At 44.0% G+C, this 20,310-nt stretch overlaps 1 protein-coding gene across 1 annotated transcript; it reads left to right on the top strand.

The window, feature by feature from the left end:
* The first annotated feature begins 12,516 nt into the window (after positions 1 to 12,516).
* Penk (proenkephalin) lies at positions 12,517 to 17,992 on the top strand. Its single transcript, XM_052717724.1, has 4 exons — positions 12,517 to 12,650; positions 12,733 to 12,787; positions 13,268 to 13,408; positions 17,004 to 17,992. The coding sequence occupies exons 3-4, from the start codon at positions 13,271 to 13,273 to the stop codon at positions 17,673 to 17,675; spliced, it is 810 nt and encodes a 269-aa protein (XP_052573684.1). The 5' UTR covers positions 12,517 to 12,650; positions 12,733 to 12,787; positions 13,268 to 13,270; the 3' UTR covers positions 17,676 to 17,992.
* Positions 17,993 to 20,310: the final 2,318 nt, after the last annotated feature.

Genomic DNA, 20,310 nt, shown 5'->3' with positions numbered 1-20,310 from the left:
TTTGAATGGTTGGTCAGGATAGTCCCCAAGTGACTTCTGAAAAAACATACATTGTCAGTGTAGCCCTTGGTTGTCTCTCAGAGGTTAAATGTAAACTCTTATTGCTGATGACACCAAATACTAAGACATAAAACTTGAGCTGGATCTAACCTGAAAGCCTCCTTTGTGCATTCTAGCTTCCATGATACCAAAAACACAATACAACCTGCCAAGAATGGGAAGCAATTAAACAGTTCTACAGAGCTGCAACTCCTATAAACTACAACAATAACCACAGTTGGCAAGATATTCATAAAAGTGCAGTAAGTGGAACTCAGGTGTGGGTGGTAGCCAACAGATGTCTAGTTGGACTTCAGGTCAAGTCAACAGGAGAGAAATAATGCCTGGTGCTAGAAACCTAGCTAACTTTCTGGGGTCCCTGAGATCATGGATCTGAGAAGAGAATCTGCTACTGCCACTTATTAGTTCAACATTTCTAACTACATTCTAAATCTTATTCTAATACCCACAGATAAGTGTAGCTACTACCCTTGCATTTAAAGAAGCTTTACAGCAAATGGAGACCATCATAGAAAACTGTGACTGGACACAAATACAGAGATCAGTAGATCATGGGAATCCTAACCCCCTGGATGCATCTACATCACAGCTCCTGAGTCTGCAGCTCAGGAAACATCACAGAAGAGGGGGCAGAAAGATTTGAAGAGACAGAGTACTGGGAAGTCTATTGAAAGGGCTGCATAAACAAGACCAGAAAAGAAGAGCAAACTAAAGATGCCAATGCAGAAGGAGGAAAATTTCACTGTGACCCTCCTAGACACAAAATAATGTCTGCTGGGAGAGTAAGAATTAGCCTCTCCCACAGATGAACCCCTTTATTAACTATCCAGCACAAAGCAGTCAGCCCTGAAACCATGTACATACAAACAACAAAAATGGACTCAGCAGGCTGTGCTTGTATATTTGTGCATACATATACACATCTATGTGTATGCGACAATAATAATCAAAGCAAAAGAGGCTATCACTTTGGAGATTGGGAGGAAATAAAGAAGGAGGAATGAGGAAGGAGAAAATAATGCAATTCTGTTTTAATTAAAATACACAAAAATTGAAAATAAGTGAATAATTCTAATCACTAAAAAATAATACTACTATATTGGGGGAAAATGTTCCTCATAAATATAGGACAGATAAAGGTTTCCCCAAATAAGCAAAAGCTAAGGGCACCTGATATACACTACAGGAAATGTTAGAATGAGTCCCCCAAGACCAAAGTAAAAGATACTTCACACAAAAGAAATACAAAGCTTTTTGGTCAATGTAACTACAGAGACAAATACATAAATGCTGTAGTGTTGTAAGAGTGGCACAGAAAGACATTTTAATTTGGGTATTGGCATTAAAGACAAAGGTGCAAAACAAGTTATAGCTATAAAAATGTCATTTGTGCATTAATAATATAAAGGGAGGTGGAGTTATAAAAATGAGAAGTTTCTATTTGTGGTTAAGCTTAAACATTATTAACTGGAAGTATATTCATGTATCTATGTTTTATATAACAACACCTCATGATAATCATAACAAAAAAATCCATAGGATATACATGTAAAAAAGATAATGGAATAAAGTATATGCCTACAAAATGTCAACAAAAAGTAAAGGAAGATTGTAAACAGAGGTTTCTCTCCTACCAACAACTCCCAAATACCTAACAGCTGATTCCCAAATTACTACACAGAGGCTTATATTAATTACAAATCCTAGGCCATTAGCTCAGGCTTATTACTGACTAACTCTTACACTTAAATTAATCCATAATTCTTATGTTTAGCCATATGGCTTGGTACCTTTCCACAGTCTGACATTCTTATCTTACTTCCTTTGCATCTGGCTGGCAACTGCTGACTCCACCCTTCCTCTTCCCAGCATTCTTAGTTTGATCGCCCCACCTACAATTCCTGCCTGGCTACTGGCCAATCAGCATTTTATTAAACCAATTCAAGTGACAAATCTTTACAGTGTACAAGAGAATTATTCCACAGCAGAAGATGGTAAGAAACAAAAGAGGAAACAAAATGGCCAAAGACAAACAAGACAAATGGAAAACAACAAAAAGCATTGAGTCCACCCCTATCAAGGACTAAGTGTACATGGGTTAAATTTCCCAGTTAAAAGATGTAGAAAGCTTAATGAATTAACATCCATGAACCAACCTTATTCTATCTATAAATGACCCCATTCAGATTTAAGTGGAAAAATGGAAAAATAGTAACCAAAACACAGTAGGATAACATACTTATATAAAACAAGGTAAAGTAGTATGTGTATGTTAAAATAGTATATTATCCAAAATGACTAACTGCTGTGAAATAATCCTCTTGTACACTGTAAATATTTGTCACTTGAATTGGTTTAATACAACACTGATTGGCCAGTAGCCAGGCAGGATGTATAGATGGAGCGAACAAACTAAGGATGCTGGGAAGAGGAAGGGCAGAGTCAGGAGTCACCAGCCAGATGCAGAGGAAGCAGGAGATGAATGTGCCATGCTAATAAAGGTACTGCCACATAGCCTAGTGTAAATAATGAATATGAGTGAACTTAAAATGTAAGAGTTGGCTAGTAATAAGCCTGAACTATTGGCCAAGCATTTATAATTCATATTCGGCCTCTAAATCAGTTATTTGGGACTGGGTGGGGGGAACAGGAAATGTCTGACTACAACTAACACATCAGTAAGATAAAACAATGATGAATATTTATGTATCTTAAGGACTTTTCAATTCCTTTTGTATGTGGGTGGAGGAACAACAGCTGGAGCTCCATGGTTAGTGGGATAGAGGTGAGCATTCACAATGTGATGTTACACCTCCTCATATCAGGAAGTACAGAGCAGACTGGAAGTAGGACTGGGCTGTAAACCCCAAGGGGCACTCCTCAGTGACTGTCTTGGTGCACTTAGGCCCCAACATGCAAAGGTTCTGAAACCTTCCAAAGCAGTGCCACTATCTGGGAACTGTATGAACACATACGCCTGTGGGGAACAATTTATATCCAAGTCAGAACAGTACCCAACATCAGAACACCTGTAAATATGAACAGACACTGACGGACTGCAACTCTATAATCTGTTTTAGTTCCCACTTTCGACAATAGATAGAACACATATAGATAAAAAAAAAAAAAAAAGAATCAGAAGAGAGAGCAACACTGTGGGTCAATGAACACACCAGACCCAAAGGATATTCCACCCAACAGCAATGAAAGATACATTCTTCTCAGGTACTGGTATATCACAGATGAGTTCACTAAGGAAATCATCACAAGTTTAAGATGATTGAAGTCACACCAAATATCTTTTTAGACCATGATTCTGTGAAAATAAAAATAAGTAACAAAATAAAGGAAAATTCACAAGCACATGGAAATAAACAGCACACTCATTAACAATTGGTGAGTCAAAGAAGAAATTAAGAAAACATCAGTAAGTATCTTGAGATAAATGAAAACAAGAACATAATATGCCAAAATTTATTAAGCATAGTAAAAACAGCATTAAAGGGAATTTTTGTAACTATAAATTCTAATATAGAATAGCTCAAGTAAAAAATGTAACTCTGTACCTCAAGGAATTTGAAGGAAAAGTAAGCACAAATTTAGCAAAAGAAAGAAAAAATAAAGATTACAACAGAAATGAAAGATAGACAATATAAATAAAACTAAATTTGATTTTTAAAAAATAAAAAAAGACAAAGTTCTCAACTAAGAAGAAAATAGAGCAGGTATGCCCTTCAGAGAGGGCACCTGTAGCCCAAGCCCTCAGGAAGCTGACATTGGAGCATCATTCAGAAGTTGGTGACATCTAGATAAGTCTAGGACTCAGAGTGAGAACCTGTCTCAAATTGTTTTTAAAGTGTACTGTGATGGAATATATATGAAACAGACCAGAAATTCAAAATGAAACAGAAGCTGTTACATCTGGTGTATAAAAATTGCCATTAACAAATTCTACCCGGGAATCAGCTAACCCAGAAGAAATTCACAACCTTAGAAACAGAACCTACCGAGACTCAAATGTGAAGTAGAAACTCTGAACTCAGCAAAGAGATGAAATCAATAATTAGAACATTCCAGAGTGAAAACCAGGGCCAGATAGCCTCACTTGTGAGTTCTACTAAACACTTACAGAAGAAAATACTATTCTTTCTCAAATTGTTGAAAAGAAATGAAGAATTCATTCTATGAAATCAGCATTACTCTGATGCCAAAGACAATAAAAAGACATGATGCAAAAATAAATGTAGTCTGACATCACTTATACACATACATTAAAATTTTCTCAACAAAATATAAACCATGACTAAGTGGGGTTTGTCCTAGGTACACAAAGATGGCAGAATATACAGAAATCAATCAATGTGACACACTGTATTAGTAGAACAAAGAACTGAAACAGCACGATCAGCTCAGTGCGGGAAAGACTGACAAAGTCCAACAGCAGTCATAATAAAAATAAAAACACGGAAAAGGGGGAGGGAGACAATTACATCAGCACGATAAAGGTTGCCCAGGAAAAGCCTGAGCTAATGATGCACTCAACAGTCAGAGTCAACATTTTTTCTCTACTGTTAGGGACAAGTGAGGAAGCCCACTCCTCTTCCACATACCATGGGAGTACTAGCCAGGAAAGCAATAAAACACATTTAAATCTCTAAGGAAAAAATAAAATTATCTATTGTGGATGACATGAAATGCATACATATTTCACACAAAAAATACTATTAGAGGCCGGGCGGTGGTGGCGCACGCCTTTAATCCCAGCACTCGGGAGGCAGAGCCAGGCGGATCTTTGTGAGTTCAAGGCCAGCCTGGTCTACAGAGCGAGATCCAGGAAAGGCGCAAAGCTACACAGAGAAACCCTGTCTCGAAAAACCAAAAAAAAAAAAAAAAAAAAAATACTATTAGAGTTAATAAATTCAGCAAAGTTGGCAAGACATAAAATCAATATACAAATGTTGGTTGCATTTATGCACTAATGAATGATTTGAAATGAAAATTAAAAACAATGAACGTACAGTAACAATAAAAAGAATTGAAACTGTGAAGAGTAAGCTTAACCAAACAAGTGAAAGAGTTGCACGTGGGGGAATATAAACATTTCCAAAATGAACTGAAGAAGACACTTCCTCCTCTCCAGCTCAAAACCCAAACATCCCCTCAACATGGTGGTGGCTGAGGGAATGCACTACTCTAGTCACACTAAAGTTCAGACGACCTGGAGACACCCATGGACTCTGGTCACTGGAACAAAAGGAGACAGAGGACTTAGCAGCTCCTTGCCCACTGGGGCTGGATGGCATGGAGGAGGTAGGAGCGAAACAAAGGAAAGGAGAGAGAAAAGTGAGACGCAATGGGCAAAGGCCACCCAGAGGGACTGGACGAGGGATGGCTCAGCCCTTAAGAGCACTGGCTGCTCTTGCAGAGAACCCTGGGCTTAATTCCCAGCACCCACAAGGCTGCTTATGACCATCCGACCATCCATAACTTCACCCCTGGAGGCTGTGACACCCTCTCCTGTCTTGCACAGGCACCGGGCACACATGTGGTACACATGCATATGTACAGGCAAGACAGTCATAAACATAAAGTCGTAAAATAAGAATTTCTTCATAAAGTTTCACAGAAGCAAATGCTGAGGGGAAAGGCAGTCTGGCCTCAGCTTCTGGGGACTGCACCACAGGTGGGCATTCTACAGGAGCTCTGCAGCCTCAGTGTCCTGCTGTGTTGCCTAAAGCGGTACCACACCAGCTTTTCTCATTTTCATTAAAATATAATTAGATTACCCCCTTCTTTCCCCCCTCCAACCCCTCCCACGCCCCTTTCCCTGCAGCCCCTTCCACCTCCCCCTTATTCCATCTCAAATCCAGGGCCTCTGTGTCTGATCGTTATTTATGCATAAATGCATAAATACAACCTGCTGAGTATGTTTAGTATTGCTTGATATGATTTCAGGACTAACTACTTGGTATTGGATAACCAATTTGAAATATAAATCCTTGCATCTTTCTTTCCCTGCGAACTTGTAGCTAACATTACATGTTGCCTTGGACAATATCTAGCCTGCAACACAGCATGGCCTTGGCAGACTGTGGCTGAAACGAGCCTGTTGGAAAAGACATGCAGGGGGAGCAACCGCAGACAGGACAGAGACTGGAGCTCCCACTCCTGTAAGACTAAGAAAATGGGGCAACTAAGAGAAGTCTGGAGAGCAAGAAGGTACATGAAAATACTTGCAGAAACTTGACCCCAGAAAGCATCTCCCTGTGGGGCGGCAAAGGGCCCTCTAAATGCCATTCCTCCACCACAGTTTGTTGCCTGATCTACTGCAGGCTTGGTGGGTGAAGCCTGAAGCCCAGGGCTTGTCAGACTTGGCAGTATGTTGAGTGAATTTGTTCAGTCAAAGCTCCATGCTACCTCGTTGTAGCAGGCAGGGGGTAGCTGTTTAGCCAGTTTGGGTCCTGAAACTGGGGGCGATACACACAATACACACACAAAAAGAAGGTAGAAACTCAAGAAAGAAAGGGAGATAGGAAAGAGAGAGAGGAGGGGGAGGAGAGAGGAGAGGGAAGGAGGAAGTGAGAGAGGAGGGAGATAGGGAGGGAGGGGGAGGGAGGGAGGAAGGGAGGGAGGGAGGGTGATCTTTTGCCTCTTGCTCTGTCAGGACAGGAAGCAAAAGGAAACAATGGGAAGAGGACCAGTACTGGACAGTCACCTTCTCCAAACTACAGTCCCAGTAGAAATAATGCAGTTTTAAAATTTTTTGGTAAGCCTTTTTTTGCATTTTATTATTTGTATACAGAGAGAGAGGAGAGAGAGAGAGAGGAGGAGAGAGAGAGAGAGAGAGAGAGAGAGAGAGAGAGAGAGAGAGAGAGAGAGAGAGAGAGAGATTGTTGATATTGGGCTAATCAAGAACAACAAAACAAGTCTTTGTGATTTAATTTCACTGATTCCTTTCTCTGGCCCAGATTTCTGGTTTCCATCTCTTCCTCTCTAAAGACTTTAACACTTCCTGAATTGTTAGGAACAACTTCCCTAATCTTTTGTCATAAAACTCTTTCTGAAGAATGCTGTCACAGAATATAGAACTGTAAGACCTTCACAGAACTTAGCGTGTCCCGCTGGGCCAGCGGGTTAGGCACTGGCATCTGCTTCTGAGGAGAAGTCATACTTAACTCATCCCTTGTTCCTCTGTCTCTCCACCCTCTTTCAGGGGTGAATCCCTCTGATTGGACAATCGTGTCCCCAGTGCACACTGTTCTCATCCGTCGGGCTCAGTGCTTAGAGAACTTGCTGAATGTAAGGGGGGTATGTGTGATGATTTGGGGTTTATTGTTTATTCGTTTGTCTGTTGGAGAGTTCTTTTGAGACAGAATCTCACTCTGAAGCCCATGCTGGCCTGGAATTCAGTATGAAGCATAGGCTGGCTTTGAACTTGTGGAGGTCCTCCTGGCTCAGCTTCCGGAGTGCGGGGGTACAGACCTGCACGTGACTGCTTTCTTCCGCTTTTAGAGCCTCCTTAGCTGTTTATCACACCCCCAGAGTTCTCTGGGATGTCTTTTTTTTCTCTTTGATTTTCAGTTTGGGCAATTTTGTTGACATGTTTTCAGGCTCAGAGATTATTGCCTCAGCCACATCCAGTTCCGCAATGTTTTCAAATGTGTCCTCTGTTACACCATGCTTGGCCCCTGGTGTTTTGTTCTGCTTCTGTATTAAATGCTTGATATCTCTACTTATTTCTATTTCTTCTAATGGGGTGCTGTGTATTTACCCATTACAACCCTTTACATATGCCTCACGTATAAGTCACAGCTGTTTTAAATGCCTGGTCTGATGACTCCAACACTCCTGGTATATCTGAGTGAGTCCAATGCTTTCTTTGTATCTTCAAACTGTTCTTTCGCCTTTTAGTCTACCTTGTCGTTTTTATTGATAGCTTGATGGCTAGAAACGAGACACTGAGGAAAGGAAACTGATGTTGACAGGCCAGTAGTAACTTTGTGTCTGGAATGAAGGAGCTCCAGAGCTATACCCTGTGAGTCTGTCACTCAGTAAGCCTGTGCCCGGGACTGGGATCTTCACATGTGTTCTTCGAACTCTCCTTGTCAGCGGAACCGCACAGCATGAGTGGCGTGGAGTTGGGCATTTTCCTCCCCTCAGGTCAGCCTGTCAGTGGTTACCTGGCTTCTCCTATGGTGGGTAGGCTTTAAAGCAGAATGCTCTGTGACTGACCAGTGTCCCTCTTCTCTGCCAGGAGCTGCACTTTTCTCCAGTGTTCACTGTCACAACCAGGTCATGCTCCTAGAGATGACACTCAAAAGAGTGTGTGGCCCATGAGCCTGGATCCCTGCATTTTCTGTTGCCGCCTTGGCTCCACTGAGGCTGCAGGAACTGCCACTTGTGATGCAGGTGGCCCACTGTGACACTTGTCTGGGAGGTTGGTGTCATGGGTTTCTGCTCTAGCAAGCTGCTTTTGTTTTTGCATTTTTCTTCTGCATTCATTTCTTGATCTCTCCAGCTCCAGGGTAGGGAGGTACTTTCTCCTGTGACTCTGCCCCACTGACTGATTAAAACAGAGTTGTTGGCCTTTCTGTTTGCTGAGCTGTTGACAGGTCATCTCTGCAGATACCTGGACAAGCTCCCTATAAAATCTTACAGAAGGTTTTTGAGAAGAGACTCCCCATATAACAGTGGCAGGCCTCAAACTCAGGACATCCCTGCCTCCACTGCTCAAATCCAGTGATGGTGATGAGTCCTGTGATGCTACAGCCAAAACATTTGAGTACTTGAGTCTATCCAAGGTGTGTGGACGCTATACAAATGTGACTATTAATAGAAAAATGTTTTTTAAATTAATTGTGTTGTTTGATATTGTAACACAATCACACATGTATACTTAATTTCTCTCTCCCTCATTCCCTTCCTGTCCCTATCAATTCTTAATTTCCATCCCTACCAGTCCTTTTCCCAGGCTCATGAACGAAACTTTTGGTTTCGTTTCATGACCTCTGGTTTAACCAAGGCCATCTGAAACACAATTCAAAACAGCTTTAGTGTGTATCTATTATGTCAGCCTCTGTGATGTGGATCATTTCCAAAGAAATTCCCTTAAGGACCTGATTCAGAGTGGCTCCATTCACCTCAGTGACTGACAGGACTCAAAGTCTAATTGTGACTTCTCTTCTGACAAAGCCTCAGCCATGGAAACGGCTTCTTTGGCAGAACTGCATAGGTAGAACTGGGAATTTAATTTTGAAAACGACTAAGAGCAAATCAAAGATGAACTGCTGAGTAAGGCTTGTGTCCAAAGAGGCAATGCAAAACTTTAACATCACTGTTTCTCAGCACCTTTCCCAAAGTTACTCCTGAAAGTCAAGCTTCTCCACAAACCCTATACTGACTGTATTCATAGCAATTTCTGTGGCTCTGACGAGTCATATTGTGGTTTGTTACACTCATTGTCTTATTGTATATATTTAACACTAAAAGTGACATTTTTCCCTGTCTGACACACAAAGGTCAAATTCAGAAGCTGCTTGCATTCCCTTTAAGATTATAATTCACAGTGCACTTGGCGTTTTCATCTCCTTCTCTCTGCCCCCACTACTCTCTTTTAAACTCAGTTCTGGTGACCATACCCCAGGTTAGCTTCTCTTTCAAGAGTTGTATTTGTTTCTGGGATTTTGAAAATGAGAATAAACCAGCACATGGTTTCCTTAAGATGGGAGCTTAGACAACAGAAAAGCATCATACTCAAGCTGATGTGACTGTCTCATTCGATCTATGAAAGCTTCCTGGGCCCACCCGAAAGAATCCCTTAACAGCAGAGATGCTAACTTGCCACACTCACAGCATCCCATTTTACAAAGCATCCACCTTAGACTGGAGCTGAAAATCAGCAAGATTTCCCTGGCTCTGGCTCAGTACCAAGCCTTTGACATGCTAGAGCATGAAGCCTCTGCTGGTAGGAGCTGCCTCCATCCTCCCCTGAGCCTTAGAGAGGGGCCAGAGGAAAGCTCTGTCTGATCTCATGCATTTCGAGTGGCATGAAGAAGGAGGATGGAAGGGGACCCCTACAGGACTTTTCCTCTGCTCTCTTTCTCAAACACTGTGCTGAACAGCTAAGAACTGGGTTAAACACCCCAAGAAGTCACCATGCTGGCTCTGAGCTGATGTTTGCGACCCTAGAGTCAGAAGGTAAGGTTTGGGTCTTGACCTGAGAATCAGAAATCTCCAAATCGAATGCTTTAAGACTGGTGCCCTTCCGTGTTTGGGGGTCTGATTTCTGAAATGGCTCCTTGTCAGAACACAGCTACAAAATCTACCACATTATTTAAAAGACCATAACAAAAAATGGATCTCAAATCAGTCATTGCAACTGTTCAAATCTAATGAAATAAATGCAGAAACATGACTTCTACCCCGAGCGTAGATAGGAGGAAATGATAAGAAGAAACACTCACTGATTTGTTTTGCAAGCAAGATTAACCCACTGGCACCTCACTCATGCAACCATCTAGTCGGCACACATTTATTAACCATGGGCTGTAACCACTGTCTGTGCCGGACAGGCCTGAGGGATTCTAGGGAGCATTCTCATTTGTTGTCACTCTTGTGACATTTTTAAAGCCACTGAGAAAAGGCAGCCTTCCAAGAGACCCAGAGAGGACATTAAACATTCCAAGAGAAGCACACTAGGCCTTTCAGAGTCCAAGGAACATCTCAGGTGTACAAAAGCCCAGATGCAGATAGGTGTCTTTCTTTCTGTTCAGTATATTGCACAGTACTTCAGTGCAGTCGTATCTTTTGCAAAGCCTGGGCAACGAGAGGAAATGGTCTTTAAGTGACGACAGACAGAAGCTCTCTTTTGCATTGGGGAGAAGAAGCAAGAACGAACAAAAGTCATCAAAACGCTGGTGGGAAGGATCTAAAAAGTAGAAAGAGGACAAAGCTGTCCTGTACCACACAAGTGCTGTGCTTTCATGGTCCAAGTACAAGGCCTCCCCAGGCAGGAGAAAAAACAAGTGCACCTGTGTATCCCTTGGAGCATTCTGTGAAATGTCCTCAGCCAGCACAGTGAGTCCTGCGGGGGAGTAGATGTGGCCCTAGCCCTTGGTGTGCTCCACCAACGCAGGAGAGCGCCGCCCTCTAGCGACCAAAATGGGGGGCGCATTTCAGATTGAGCCTCTCAGGAGCTGCAAAGGTTGAACACCGTGGCAGATCTTTTACAAATTACTTGTATGACTGGGAAAACCTTGACATCCTCTGTCTATGAACTCTCGAACTGTTTGTGATATCCTTCTAGGGCGAGGGAGATAGGTACAAACAATGGGCGAATTTTAAAAGGGATATGTGAGGTAAACTGATAATAGATGCATAGGAGAGAGATGAGTGGTTAAAAACAGCTTTTGAGGCCAGACAGGTTAAGTAATTTCGTCCATTATTCCAGATGATTCTGTCCTAAACACCTTGCCTTCTCTCTCGTGTGTCAACATAATAGCATGTTACCTCTGCTGCCTTTTTTACATGTAGAAAAAAAAATGAGATCGTAGAGTAAGATCTAGTTAGCTCCCTGCCTAACGACCATCTACAGACCCGGGAAGTGAGGGAGCGGGCTGCTCTGCAAGCCTCAGCCTCACCTTCTGCAGCTAGGACCCTCCCCGTGGACAAGATGTGCAAGACCCAAGACACGACGTCCAGGACAGCGTTCTTCTTTGTTCCCTCCACACCAAACTCCTGACACACTGACATCAAACCTCCCCGACACCCCCCTTACTCATCAAACACCCCCCAAAACACTCTGTGCAGCACTCTGGCGAAAGCAAGTCCCGAATCTGCAAGTCCGCCCGGTAGCCAAGATTGACCCCTCCTGTGGTCTTTGGAGAACATGCCTCCCAGAACGTGGTTTTTGTTTTTTGAGATTCCTTTTTGTTTGGGGGGTGCTTTGTTTTGTTTTGTTTTGTTTTCTGTACCTGTGGTATTGCTTCTGGGACCGGAGATCTCACTGATCTAAAGGAGAAAGTTTAAGATCCCCAGAAAGGTTCAATTATTGATTTCTGTAACTATTAACTGAGTGCCTACTGTGCACTTGACGCTGTTAGACAGCAGGAAAGTCAGGGCAGAGGGGTGAAAAATTACGACTTTCGGATGTCCCTGCAGTAGTCCTGGAGAGGCGGTGGGGAAGGGGCAGGTTCGCCAAATCCGAGGGTGTCCAACTTCTCACAGAAACCCAAGTCCGTCTGCCCTTTCAAACACCCCCACCCACGGTGCCACAGAAGTGATTCATGCAGGAAAAGCAGTTTCCCCTCCGTGCCCTCCCCAGAGTTCTCAGCTGCGCGGTGGGGGGGCCTCCGGCGCCCACTCGCACCCGCCACCTTCGGGGGCCGCGTGCTGCGGGGACGTCCCCTCCCGCCAGGCGTCGGCGCGGGCTGGCGTAGGGCCTGCGTCAGCGGCAGCCCGCCGGCGATTGGGGCGCGCACGCCTCCTTCGGTTTGGGGCTAATTATAAAGTGGCTGTGTCCGCTGCCAGCCTCCGGACGGCGAGGCAGACGCTCAGAGCCCCGCAGCCCAGCGACACCGAGGACCGCGACGGTGAGGTCGGGATCTGCCCCGCGCCTTGCCCAGCTCCCCGACGCGGCCGCCTCACACTTGCCTTCTTCTCTCTCCCTTGCAGAGTGGCGTCTGGGACCCGCGCCTCCAGGAGCCTGCTCCGTCTGAACAGTGGCAGCGTGAGTGACTTTGCCCCCAAGTCTCCCGTGCCATGGCGACCGTCGCCTGTTCCCTCATTGCATGCGTTCGCCCAACTTTCTCGGGGCTCCTCTTTGCCACGGGGGTCCGGGTCCTCGTCCCCAAGCGCCCGCTCCCGAGCCGGGATTTCCAGTGTTCGAAACAGAATCTTGCCCCGGGCAACCGATGCCCGGGAAGACAGGACGCCCTCGGAAGAACAGGATGCCATCGGGAGGACAGGACGCCCCAGGAAGATAGGGTGCCCCCAGGAAAACAGGATGCCCCTGAGGGAACCCCAGGACCGCCAGAGCCACTCCGGACCGAGCCTGAGTCACCCGGGAAGGTGTTGGGCTGTGGGCGGGGTCCAGGAAAGAGTGTCTGTGCGGGTCTTGCTCCACGACCTCCCACCCAGCAAGGTTTCCTCCTAGGGAAACTTTCAGAGACGGGACAAGACTACATGTGCGCGTCTTTCTCTCCAACAGCCCATGGCGCGACTCCTGAGACTTTGCACCTGGCTGCTGGCGCTTGGGTCCTGCCTCCTGGCTACAGTGCAGGCAGATTGCAGCCAAGACTGCGCCAAGTGCAGCTACCGCCTAGTACGCCCCGGAGACATCAACTTCCTGGTGAGTTGAATTCTCGGGGAGGGGATGTCCTTGGCCATGGTCATGCAGCCAGACTTGCAGACATCTAGCATCACACGCGCTCGGAAGGTGCACTGCAGGAGCCTTTGGTGACCTGGGTGACCCTGATATTTCCAAAACGTTGATCCCGATTCGTTCTGTTTTCCAATGTTGGAACAAGCCTACTGGGACCCTTAAGGGCTGAAGTATCTATCTCCACACAAACCAATTTTGTTTTGATCCTGGGGAACCCCAACATGTGTTCTCTCAGTACCTCGGATAGCACTTCATCTGGGTTTTCAGAAAGAAGTCTTCACCCCAACTTTAGAACCCAACCCAAGGGCCCTTCAAACAAACATCCTTCCTGCAAAGAAGGTAGTTGTTTTTGTTAAAGAACGTACCCCACCCTACCCCCCACCCCCGTTGTTTTTGTTGGGCTTCCTGAGCCTTGAGGCCTTCCTCTCTGGGTTGGAAAAGGATAAGGGGAGAGGTAGGGAGTTGCCCAAAGAGGCCAGAAAGAACTAATAGTCCCAGAATTCCCCTTTGCCTTGTCTTGACTGCATTTTTATAATAATGGTTAAAATGACAGTTTGATTTGGCTGTGAGAAGAGCTCAGGAGAGACAGTCAACTTCCAAGAAGCTGGAATCAGTCCAAAGACAGCCTGCCCCACACAGGAGCTAGGGAAGACAAAATGGCTGTTCTCTTCGCCATCGTCCTTTCCAATCAGGAGTGGGGGCCCTGGGTCTGAATCTGTAGATTTGAGATTCCAGAGGCTTCCTTTCTAACTCACTCTCTCAATGATCACTTGCCCTGTCTTTGAAATACCTTGATAGTTCAAAAGAGAGGGTCATGTTAGTTCGAACTGCGACAGCTCACACTTGAGGCTTTGAGGGAGCTTCACATTTTTGAGATGTTTGAAATGGGGAAGAAACAGGGAGTTCCAAAATCCAAACTGATATTTCCAGTTAGATGTCGTTTGCTTCATTTGAAATGGTTGATCACATGATCTTTTTCAGTTGATGTAGACTAACTTGGTCTTAGAGAGGAGAGCACTGTGTATTTAAACTGTGAGGAAAAAATTGTTCCATCTTAAATAGGAATGCTCTCACTCGGCTTCCTTCCTTCTCCTATAGTCATGTAAACTGTGAGGACAGAATTGTTCCATCTTAAATAGGAATGCTCTCACTCGGCTTCCTTCCTTCTCCTATAGCCATGAGACTACCGTCATGTGAGGTTTCCCTAAAGATTGAGCAAGTGTAAATAAGAATCAACCTTGTGAATAATGGACTTTATACACAGGAGATTAAAACCATACGGTGCTGAAGATCTCTGTCTGGCTCCTGAATTCTGGGGCACAGCCACCGGTGATTTTTGAGCAGTCCCTGGCATTTTAGCTCTGCCCTCTGCTTGATGAGCACAGTACAAACTTACGAACTCAGCACGTAGCGTTAAGGTTCTCTGCCAGCTCTGTAATGGTGATGTGAATTCTAGAAGAGTTTGTGAGCCAATAATCTGGCCTCAAACAGTAGCAGATTTACTAAATTATATGATTTGAGAACTCAACTATAACTGACATTTAGCAATACCTAGTCAAGAAAATTTCACTCAACTGTTCCCTTTACCAAGATCAAAAATGATGCTCATCGTCCTTTTCCATTGCTGAGGAGCATGAGCAGAGGTCCTTGTATGACAAGGAGCTGCCCAACAGCAGAGAAACTTCTGGTTTCTCTACTTCTTCTCAACTGCCACTCCTCATTAAGAACATGATAGGGAGGAGTGTGGAAGGGGTGTTGCTCTTCCTCCGCTTTTCCTCGGTACAGTTTGCCCTTGCTATTGTAGCTCTCTGTCCTTATCTGTGGTGCAGATGATAGAGGGCACATGCAGTATGAACAGGTTAGGGAAAAGCCTCTATTAACAACAACATCTCTTAGGAAGCCTTCTGAATGAATAATTTGTTTTCCATTGTGGTGTACATTTAATGTTGCTGTTTTCTCATTGACAGAGAATTAGTTAATGCTCAAATGTTGTTAAAATTACAGCTGTTCTGGAATTTTGCTAGAACTCGGGCAAAAGGAGGTTGCCTAGCCAAAGGTACAGAGTTAGTCAATAAATATTTATCAGGTTCCCATGAGATAGTGTAATGGGCACCGAGATGAGAAGATGCCTTGACAGTTGTCTAGATGTTACCATTTAGTATGCTCTAGACCAGAGCACTCGGTGTGTGATAAGTACCCCTAAAGCTGCATCAATGACATTCATTTTTGGCCACCAAATCAAGGAAATACATTTTTAGAGTATAAATCTTATTACGACTTGTATTTCTTAAGCTTTTAATGATGTTTTGAGTCGTTAATCGTGTATTTTCAAGAATAAAATGGGTTATTTTAATTAGCTCCTCTTTAGCTTTTATATACTCATGTATTTAATTTTCTTAGACACAAAACTAAAATAACCATTAAAAGTTGGTTAACTATCTTTCCAGAAGATTTTTGTTGCATGAATAAAAAGCTTTCATTGTGAAAATAATGTGTGTATTTAATATGAACATACCAATTTTTAAATGCCAAAAACAGGACTAGAATTCCTGTCTAAATCAAAGGTTGTAGGCTGGTGTCTATAAGGTCCTTTCAAAGGTTGTAAAGCCCCCTGAAATGCTTAGAAACATCATAGGATTTTGTAACATTATCTAATATTCATGTTTTTTTTATTGAAGGCAAGTAATTGACTAGAAAAATTGTCTGAAGGAGTCATTTAAGATGTGTAGCCTAAAGCTGACTATGGCTTGAGTTGAATTGCTCTATAATAAGAAAGTAATTACATGCTGCTAATTCCTCCTTTATTAAAGGATATGTCTGCATTGGAAAAGACCTGTTTTATACACCAATGGCTTAATCTTAAGAAAATAATATGAGTAATCTGTGTATTGCATCCAGGTAATTAACAGCATTGGTTCAAAATGATCGAATCTGTTTTAATCAGCCACAGGGGGGGAAAAAAAAAAAGAAAGAAAGGTCAAAGCGTCTAATATTTTGGCCAATCAAGTAATCCATAACAAATAAGTGTGGTGTAGGGTTTTGAGTGCCTTTCCTTTTAAACTCATTTTGGAATTGCCCCTTTTTTTCTTTGAAGGTTGGAAGTATTTGCAGGGAGACTGCGTAAGACAGTGACAAGGGTCACTCATTAATAAATCTCCTAAGTCTCATTAATAAGCTTGTTTCTTGTGGAGGGAAATTTTAGGAAATGTCCCTAATCAGATAAATAGAAATTCCTCCCGTGGGGCTCAAAAAGTCTCAAACAAAATTGCATCTTCAGTAGGAAACAATGTGGCGAGACTGGGTTCTGAAGGCAGCCGTTTGAGTCAGAGTTGAGGATCCTGGGATGACACAGCATACCCACCAAGATCTCTAACGAGACTTTATTACCCACTCGATTCCTTTTTCCAGTGCTCCCTGGTATGCTGTTCAGTTTGAGAGAAAGCTATGATGAGAGAGCAGAGATAGTTTTTCTCTGTGACAGTGTATATATTAAGCAGATAACTGTGGTCCATCATTGGCTCAGAAGGGTCTCTTTTGGTCATGCGTCTTCTTGTCTTCCCAGGCTTGCACACTGGAATGTGAAGGCCAACTGCCTTCTCTCAAAATCTGGGAGACCTGCAAGGATCTCCTGCAGGTGTTCAAGCCTGAGTTCCCTTGGGATAGCATCGACATGTTCAAAGACAGCGGCAAACAGGATGAGGGCCACTTGCTAGCCAAGAAGTACGGAGGGTTCATGAAAAGGTATGGGGGCTTCATGAAGAAGATGGATGAGCTTTATCCTGTGGAGCCAGAAGAAGAAGCCAATGGAGGGGAGATCCTTGCCAAGAGGTATGGCGGCTTCATGAAGAAGGATGCAGATGAGGGTGACACCCTGGCCAACTCCTCCGACCTGCTGAAAGAGCTCCTGGGAACAGGAGACAACCATGCCAGAGAGAGCCACCACCAGGAGAGCACTGACAGGGAGGACGACAGTGTGAGCAAGAGGTACGGGGGCTTCATGAGAGGCCTCAAAAGAAGCCCCCAGCTGGAAGATGAAGCAAAAGAGCTGCAGAAGCGCTATGGGGGCTTCATGAGGAGGGTGGGCCGCCCGGAGTGGTGGATGGACTACCAGAAGAGGTACGGGGGCTTCCTGAAGCGCTTTGCTGAGTCTCTGCCCTCCGATGAAGAAGGTGAAAGTTACTCTAAAGAAGTTCCTGAAATGGAAAAAAGATATGGGGGATTTATGCGATTTTAAAGCCCTTTCCCACCAGTGACCCCAGGCTCCCACCGGCCCGCTCCATCCCCAGTCAGCAGCTGCCTCGTCAGTGGTGTTTGTTGTCCTGTGCTGCTTGTGCTGTAGCTGCCCGTGTGGTCTGGATAACTACGCTGCCTGAAAGCTGTGACGTTAGGGGTCTGTGTGCTTTTGAGTCTTAAAGCTCGGTCTTGGCTGGTGCAGCTGTCTCGCTATCATGCCGTAATAGTTTCTGTTACCTCATCCCTCACTTTTGACAAAACGTCAATAAATGCTTACTTGTATATAAATATAATAAACTCATTACCCCAACTGCACAATGTTTTTGTGAGAAGTGGCTGTCTTTTGTCTGTGGGTGTTCACAGTCAATGCTAGACGTAGAGACAGTACCATCAACTACTATGACAGAATAATCACTGGCCTCTTTCTCCTGACCAAGGATACAAAACATTTTTTATTTAACTATTTGTATGTGAACTCTTAAAATAATAAATGCAATGGGACAAAATTAGATGCAAAGACAATTTAACCCTGTTTTATATGTACAGAAAGTGAAGGTCACAATGGTTAGTACTCGGTCTAAATTTGCTCAGAAGTTGAAACAGGAGTGACATTAAAGCCCTACACCTTTTGTTCCCAATAAATGTCCTTTACACCCCATTTCCTCATCTCCCATCCAGGATTCCAGCAAGAACAGGAAAAACTCGGGACTATATCTTGTTCAATATGGCACACCCTTTATCATGACCATAGTGGATGCTCTAACAGCTGATGAATGAATGAATGAATGAATGAAGTAGATAAATGAGTTCATTTGGCAACCAGACAATCCAGAAGGGTACTGTGGCTGTTTTGTGATATGAATTCTCAAAACACAAGGGGTTGATGAATATTTCACATTAACAAAGGTGTTTGAGGCATTATTCAGATATCAAAAATACAACAATTTTTCACTTTTCTAGTTGAAACTATAAGCAGCACTACCCATCCATTCACTTTCCCAGAACCCTCACCAACACTTACCCTGTGCCCTTCAGAAAATCAGGTCAGATTGCAAGACGGTAGAGGCTGAGCCCCTGGTCTGCAGTCCACTGGGGTTCCCACACAGCATTCTCTGTTCCAGTCTGCGTGGTCCACGTGAAAAGGCAACCTTAGCGACCCTGAGAGCCCATCCCAAAGTCTAGCCCTAAGGAGACTTGGGGACTTACTACTTCTCCTGATCAGCTCAAGGTGTCACAGGTCCCCAACCTCAAGGATCACTGCCCCCAGAGACCCTTCTAATCAAGATCCTAACTTTTTCTTCCAGGAAGAGCCCTGAGAACTCTACATTTTGAGTGAGGGCAGTAATGGAAATAAAACAAACAAAGAAACGAGGGGAAAGAGCTGCTGGCTCTGGAGAGCTTCATTAGAAACAAAGTCTGCTCTGGGATATGTTGGATGCAGGTGCCCAGCATCATTTCAGCTAGGGGCTTTGCCTCCCTTGGAGAAGCCAACTTCGTATTGGCAGTTATTTCCAATGAGATGTTAAACTTAGGTTTTTAAAGCATTGCTCTATGTCTTTTTCTATTTATTACTGGCAATCAGCCCCATTTAAAACAGCGCATGTACTGCGTGTGTTGACACCTGTAACCCTAACCTTCCAGAGGCCGAGACAGGAGCAGCACAGGTTTATTGGCAGCTTGGGCTACGTGGCAGATTCCAGGTCAGTCTGAGATAACAGCTACAGCAAGATAAGGTGTGAATCAAAACAAAAACATCGAGTCAAAGAAAACACAGCTTTAGATTCAAAAGACATGGAAGCTAATATTTTGAAAGAAAAAAAAAAGGTCAATTAATTACCTCCCCTGGAGCAAAGCATTTGAACCCTTAGAAGCAAGAATCCAACCCCCACTATCTGAAGTGAGGGGCACGGTCTTCAACCTTCCTCGCAATACATTATCCTGGGGAAAACAATGTGTATGTCTGCATGCACTGTGATCTATCTGAGAGACCAGCCCAAGGCATGGCTGGGCAGGTTATTCTGCAAGCACATCCAGGAAGCCTTTCTTTCCCTTTTGGGGGTACTGTAAGAATTGGGCCACCAAAATGCTGTTAATATACAGCAACAGACGGCTGTCTGCCACTCCATTTCATCACCTGTCTCCGGTGTTAAAGACCACACAGTGTCTGTGATGGAACAGTCTCCTAGACTGGTAGAGAACCAGGAATTTAAAAAGTCCTCTGAAGCTGCTCAGGGGAGGAATTAACAGGGCAGAGGGACAGAAAAGAGTGGTGGGAGGAAATGGATTTTTCTTTTTACAGCTAGATTCCAGGGCTCCAAGCCCAGGTGAACTATTCTATGGTGCACCATCCTTGGCCTAGGACTGATGACTCCAAGGTGCTTTTGTAGGCCTCCTTCAGTATCCAGATATTCCCTGTTTCCCACCCTCCAGCCTACAGCTTCATCACTAGAATTTTACTTTTAACTCGTAAAGGCCTGGATATTTTCAAGAATGTTCTGTTAAATTCTGAGGAGCTGTTGTCTAGGGCCACCCTGGACACTCCTGTCAGTGTAGATACCTGGCTCTGTACCCTCAGTGTGCGTTCATCAGTAAGTACAAGAACTAGAGTTAGGATTTAAAATGAACCCAAGTCTCTG

This window comes from Peromyscus californicus, unplaced genomic scaffold (assembly GCF_007827085.1).
Source record: "Peromyscus californicus insignis strain IS unplaced genomic scaffold, ASM782708v3 Scaffold_5__1_contigs__length_169319896, whole genome shotgun sequence".
Lineage (NCBI taxonomy): Eukaryota > Metazoa > Chordata > Mammalia > Rodentia > Cricetidae > Peromyscus > Peromyscus californicus.
Note: the sequence above shows the minus strand (reverse complement) of the source record. Positions and strands in the feature narration are given on the sequence as shown.

Coding starts and splice junctions, on each gene's coding strand:
- Penk (XM_052717724.1), top strand. CDS start 13,271: ATGGCGCGACTCCTGAGACTTTGCACCTGGCTGCTGGCGCTTGGGTCC. Junction 13,409..17,003: donor CCGGAGACATCAACTTCCTG/GTGAGTTGAATT, acceptor TTGTCTTCCCAG/GCTTGCACACTGGAATGTGA.